This window comes from Haematobia irritans, chromosome 2 (assembly GCF_050003625.1).
Source record: "Haematobia irritans isolate KBUSLIRL chromosome 2, ASM5000362v1, whole genome shotgun sequence".
NCBI classification, from domain to species: Eukaryota; Metazoa; Arthropoda; class Insecta; order Diptera; family Muscidae; genus Haematobia; species Haematobia irritans.
The window spans coordinates 152,713,328-152,719,873 of NC_134398.1; the positions used below are offsets into that span (position 1 = coordinate 152,713,328).

The 6,546-nt window shown below is 29.2% G+C and overlaps 1 protein-coding gene across 12 annotated transcripts in view; it reads right to left on the bottom strand.

Moving 5' to 3' along the window:
- The window catches only part of LOC142226579 (CD109 antigen-like), a 95,933-nt gene extending 92,024 nt beyond the window's left edge, over positions 1-3,909 (bottom strand). For all 12 annotated transcript variants that reach the window (XM_075296667.1, XM_075296677.1, XM_075296675.1 and 9 more), the window contains exon 1: positions 3,680-3,909. In XM_075296667.1, coding sequence (XP_075152782.1) covers positions 3,680-3,744 — 65 coding nt within the window. In that variant the 5' untranslated portion in view covers positions 3,745-3,909. The remainder of the gene's footprint in view (positions 1-3,679) is intronic.
- Positions 3,910-6,546: the final 2,637 nt, after the last annotated feature.

The window sequence follows — 6,546 nt, forward strand, 5'->3', positions numbered from 1 at the left end:
CCATAGGATATCATTGACCGTTTAATCCTAACCAATGGCAAAAAGTATGGCGCAGAAGTAATCAAACGGTATGGCTATAGTATTAACTAACATATTAACATTTATCGTTAAAAGTTACAAATACTTTAATTATTTTTAAATATATGTGACACTTAATATTAGTTGCAAATGTTTTGAACAGGAAAAAACTCTAATTTTTTTAAATTTATAAATTATCAAAAAAACCTTTATCGTTAGTTCCGTTATTTCCTTGAATCTTTAAAATTGACATAATAAGCAACAACATTGCATTAAAATTTGTGTTTTATTATTTTTATTTTCATTATAATTACGGTTAGTTTTCAACAGGGAACGTGTTTGCAATTGTTTTGAACAGCACTGTATGTTAATATGTTAGAACATATTATATTTGGGACATAAAATGTTTGTAAATATAATGTGCTTAGATGCAAACATATATTAATTTAGAAATGGCCTATAAACATATATGTGTTTAGAAAGAGAGACCTAGAGAGAATGCTTCAAGTAAAGTAATGGAAGTAACCAATTGGCACCTTAAAAATATATGCAAACAAAGAAAATTTCATTAAAATTGTTTCCACCAGTGTATGTCCTAAGGTGAAACATAATAACTTTGAACATTACAAACAATATTTTGTTTTGACCAATCCTGAAAATATATATGCTTGAAGCAAAATGTGTTTGGGGTATATGTTACAGAAGCAATTTTTTTTTGAGGGTGTAGATATGTTCTTATTTCAGAGAAACCGGATTCTTGGCTTCGAATCAATAGTAACATCCTTAAGGGAAGGTCAAAAACTTAGGATCCAAGTAAATTAAAAGTATATAACCTCTAACAATTCTGCAAAAATTGGAGTATAGTTGTACATAGCCCCCATATAAACCGACCCCCAAAATTTAACTTCGGAAGTCTCAAGCAGGAAAAAATTTCGATAGAAATTTAAATATACATACATAACGAAGTGTTACCACGTTCACACTTGTAAATCTCAATATGGGCAATTTTTTTGGGTTTCGCATTATACGAGTATTAAATCGTTATATTGGTTAGGTGGGAATTGCAGCCCGTTATGTAAGGCTTGCATCAGTCCATAAGAGCTAAACTTTTCCTTTATTGATGGGTGATGGGTTTCACATTACACGACACTTAGAGCAGCTTTGAAACACCGAGCAATGTCAAAAATCCCAACTGATAATTTCCAATAGGTTCGAAAAATTCAGATAAGTAAAATTTCATTAAATTAATGCACACAGAGAAAAAAAATATTGCCGTAAGGCAAAATATTTTATGTCATTAAAATACGATTGCGAATATTGATTAGGATAGAAGACGCATTTCTATGTTATTAAGTATTTTTCCATGTCCAAAAGTCGATAAACTTCTCAATGAAGTCGTTTTGTCCGATTTTGACGATTTTTTGAAAGTATAGTTAGTGCTATAGACAATGGACTGAATAGTCTAAGTGGGCCTTAATTTTAATCGGGCTGTCTCTTTAACCTAGTGCTATAGAAGCTTACATTCTGCCAATCTTGAGTGAGATCGGTTAATAAATAAGGATTTTATAGCCAAATTTGGGAAAATCGTGCGATACACGCAAAGAAAAAAAAAACGTTTGGAAAACGTGTACCGAAAACGTTTTTCTTTTGTTAGAGTTTTTTGAATTGTTTCGAAAAGTATACACTTTTATCACCAAAAAAATTCGTTTGGCACAAAATTTTTATTTTTTCAATCAATTTCAATTTCGTTTAAATCAAACACTGTTCTTTTCTGACTTTTGGTCTTTAATAAGACACATTTAACAGTTCATAGTAAAAATTTAATATAGAAGAATGTAATGTTGAACATTTTTTCGGAATCTTCCGACCATATCTGGAATATATGTAAAAAAAAAAAAACTTTGGTCTTAGCAGGGATCGAACCCACGACCCCTTGGCATGCAAGTCGGACGTAGCAACCACTGCTCCACGGTGCCCAACTAAATGTATTTTTCTGTTAAATAAACTTTGTTTAATCGGCTCGTGGGCGCCGCAGGCTATGCTATATAAATATAATTTATAAGGGTAATTGTCTATTGATGACAATAACGGCTACATAGCTCAGTGGTTAGTGTGTTGGCTTACAAATTGCATGGTCCGCGGTTCGATTCTCCGTCCAGGCGAAAGGTAAAAAAAAATTAAAAATTTATAAAATGGAAGTGAGAAAGATGTGAGGGAAAATGCAATTAGCCAGAAAAAAATTTTTTTTTTGAGTTAGTCTTTATGAAATTGTTTTTGCATCCTGGAAAAGAATAAACGTTTATCACAAAAAGTATATACTTTTCTTCCAAATACACTTCCTTTCAACGAAGAGCAAATGAGAAACGAACTTTGTTTGTCTAAAATTTCGTTTGGGAGGAAAGAATTATTTTTTTGCGTGTACATAAATAAAGGAAGCTATATCTACACCTGAACTAATTTCTATGAAAATTGGCATACTTGAAAGTTGTATCAAAGACTACTTTGTGTTAAATTTTACGTCGAACGGTTTGATTATTTAATCATAATATCGCCGTATTTGTCGACAGCATTCGTCCTTGGGGAAACAAATGCCATTTACCAAACTTCATCCAAATCGGCCAAAATTTAAATCGGAACCCTACGAACATTAAATACATGGATGGACGGACGAACCAATACCAAGGGCTAGATTCTGAGTCGGTCGGTATATATTTTATGGTGTGTTAGGCGCTTTACAGACTATCAGTTATTCCGGACGACAGTGCTCGTGTCGAACATATCCCATATATTGTGCACATTATAAGTTAAGTCCGAAGGCATAATCGATACTGCTGCATGTTTATGGGATCGATAACACATTTACCGATTATTTAGACATCGCCGACAAGTCGTATCGATCCGATACACTGTAAGATTCTTTACAAACACCGACATTCCGTCCGGAATAACTGATAGTCTGTTAAGCACATAACGTTAAAATTTGTGGCACATTTATTTTCAGGTCAAATTTTAGAAAACCCTGGCCACTATGTGGATTCCCTAGCCCACACTATTCAATTACTTCTTTCAAAGATAAATTACTTTAACGCAAATTTCAAAGATTCATGTCTTATATTTAATAAACAATTTTTTAGACCAAAGATTATGAACCTTATTTTAATAAAAACTTTCAAAGTTTAAGGAAATTTGTCCTTAATATTATGTAAATTGCGTGTACTAAAATTAAGATTTCATAATTCTTCATATGCTATTAATATTTTGTTCAGTATGTGGTCGTTTATGAATGTCTTCTGTAATGGACATCACTAGTCGAAGGTTTAACCTGCATTGCATTCGTTGTTTTAACCTTCATTTTTTATTTGTTTATAATGTTGTGATTCACATCCAAACCCATCTATATTAAAACTCATGCCATTGTCTAGTAACAAACTTCAGTCAATAGTTTTTAACAAGTGCAACAAAATTTACGAGTGTTCGATAGAGTCATAAAATAACGCAAAACACACATAAATATAAAACATCGATAATACTAATTGCTGTCGACATGTAGTTCGTTGCAACAAACGTGACTGGTGACAAAACGTTTGCTCAACTGGAACTTTTTGAAAATTCCCCGTTTAAAAATTCGCAGAAATCCATTGCCATGGCTATTGACACTCACCCGGTGGCATTGACAAATATTAAAATTTGTAAAAACGCTAAAGCAAAACTTATTCTTCGACCCATCTCGTGATGAGTTATCAACGGCGTAGATGTGGCGTTCTTTTTTTATGATTTGTTCTTTGGATGGATGCGAAAGTTTCACAATTTTTCACGACGCGAACCGGTGCTTTTTTTCGTTACACCGTCAACCAAACGAGACAAAAGTGAAACAGCGACTGACCGGCAAATGCTCTCTGAGTATGGCTTATATGAATACATGAAGTGTGTATTGTGTTGATCGGCTGATGTTGCCGATAGTGATGGCACTAAATGTACTTATGTACTAGAAAATGTCTCAGAATTCAGCAGCCAATTTTAATACGTTTGTGTTCTCGGCTGAGGAGGCATAACCGCTGAGGCGATGCAATTTCTTTTGCAGTCCACGGAAATACTAAGAAATGATTTCCTCAAAGGTTAAATACGCAAAAAATGATTCTTTCGTCCGAAACGAAGTTTTAGACAAACGAAGTGGCAAATAAATTTTTGTCTATAGCACTCGTTGCACGTTTGTTTCCAACGAACTTCGTTTATCCTAAAAAAAACAGTTTTACGAACAAAAGAAAACTTTGGTGGTCTAAAAATTTGTTTCCCAGAAAAGAAATTTCCTTTTTGCGTGTATACACCCTCAAAAAAATCGCTTCTGTAACATATATCCCAAACATATTTTGCTTCAAGCTTATATATTTTCAGAATTGGTCCAAACAAAATATTGTTAGTATTGTTCAAACATGCTATGTTTCACCCCTAGGCCAGTGTTGCCAGTATTACCGATTTTCTCCCAAATTGGGGATATATTTTCGTGAATGGGGACGAAATTTTTGAGTAGGGGACTTCGGGATTTGGTAGGGAATTTTCCAAAATATGGGGTTTTTTTGTGGGGATTTTTTTCGAGAACTCGGTTTAATCTTTTTTAACAAAAATGTATTTCTAAAGGAAATTTTGCCAAAATTATATTTCTATAGACAACTTAGCCACAATTATATTTATAGAAAGTTTTGTCAAAATTTTATTTGTATAGACAATTTTGTCAAAATTTTATTTCTATAGAAATTTTGTTCAAAATTTTATTTCTATACAAAATTTTTTCATAATTTTATTTCTATAGAACATTTTGTCAAAATTTTATTGCGAGTACTATAGAAAATTTTGTCAAAATTTATTACTATTGAAAATTTTGTCAAAATTTTTTTACTATAGAAAATTTTGTCAAAATTTTATTACTATAAAAAATTTTGTCAAAATTTTATTACTATACAACATTTTGTCAAGATTTAATATCTATAGAAAATTTTGTCAAAATGTTATTACTATAGAAAATTTCGTCAAAATTTTATTACTATAGAAATTTTTTTCAAAATTTTCTCTCTATACAAATTTTTTCACAATTTTATTTCTATAGAAAATTTTGTCAAAATTTTATTTCTATAGTAAATTTTGTCACAATTTTATTTCTTTAGCCAATTTTGTCAACATTTTATTTCTATAGAAATTTTTGGCAAAATTTTATTTCTATAGACAATTTTGTCAAAATTTTATTTCCATAGAAAGTTTTGTCAAACTTTTATTTCTATAGAAGATTTTGTCAAAATTTTATTACTATAGTAAATTTTGTCACAATTTTATTTCTATAGAAAGTTTTGTCAAAATTTTATTTCTATAGACAATTTTGTCAAAATGTTATTTATATATAGAAAATTTTGTCAAAATTTTATTTCTATAGAAGATTTTGTCAAAATTTTATTTCTATAGAAGATTTTGTCAAAATTTTATTTCTATAGAAAATTTTGAAACAATTTTATTTCTATAGAAAATTTTTTAATTTTTTTTTTGTTTCAATAGAAAGTTTTGTCAAAATTTTCATTCTATAGAAAATTTTGTCACAATTTTATTTCTATAGAAATTTTTTTAATTTTTTAATAGAAAGTTTTGTCAAAATGTTATTTCTATATAGAAAATTTTCTCAAAATTTTATTTCAATAGTAAATTTGGTCACAATTTTATTTCTATAGAAAGTTTTGTCAAAATTTTATTTCTATAGAAAATTTTTTAACAATTTTGTTTTTATAGAATTTTTTTTTTTTTTTCAATAGAAAGTTTTGTCAAAAATTTATTTCTATAGACAATTTTGTCAAAATGTTATTTCTATATAAAAAAATTTGTCAAAATTTTATAATTTTATTTCTATATAGAAAATTTGTCAAAATTTTATTTCTATGTAGACGATTTTATCAACATTTTATTTCTATATAGAACAATTTTTCAAAATTGTATTTCCATACAGACCATTTTGTCACAAATTTATTTTCTATATAGAAAATTTTCTTAATTTGTTTTTTATATAGAAAATTTTGTCAAAATGTTATTTCTATATAGACGATTTTAGCAAAATTTTATTTCAATATAGAAAATTTTTTCAAAATTGTTACAAATTTATTTTCCATGTAGAAAATTTTCTTAATTTTTTTTATATAGGAAATTTTGTCAAAATTTTATTTCTATATATAAATTTTTGTCAAAATCTTATTTCTTTATTCATTCATAAATACAAGGAACTCCGAACTCCCAATTTCATAACTCCAGCATTTGGAGGATGATCACCAAAATTATCAAAAATGTATTGGGGACTTTTGTGAGGAATTTAAATTTAAAGTGAGGATTTTTGGGGACGAAAACATCATAATTTGGGGACAAGGGCTAAAAAAATACTGGCAACACTGTCCTAGGCATACACTGTTAGAAAAAAAATGTTAATGACATTTTCTTTGTGCATATATAAGACGCCAATTGGTTACTTCCATTCTTTTACTTGCAGCATACTCTCTAGGT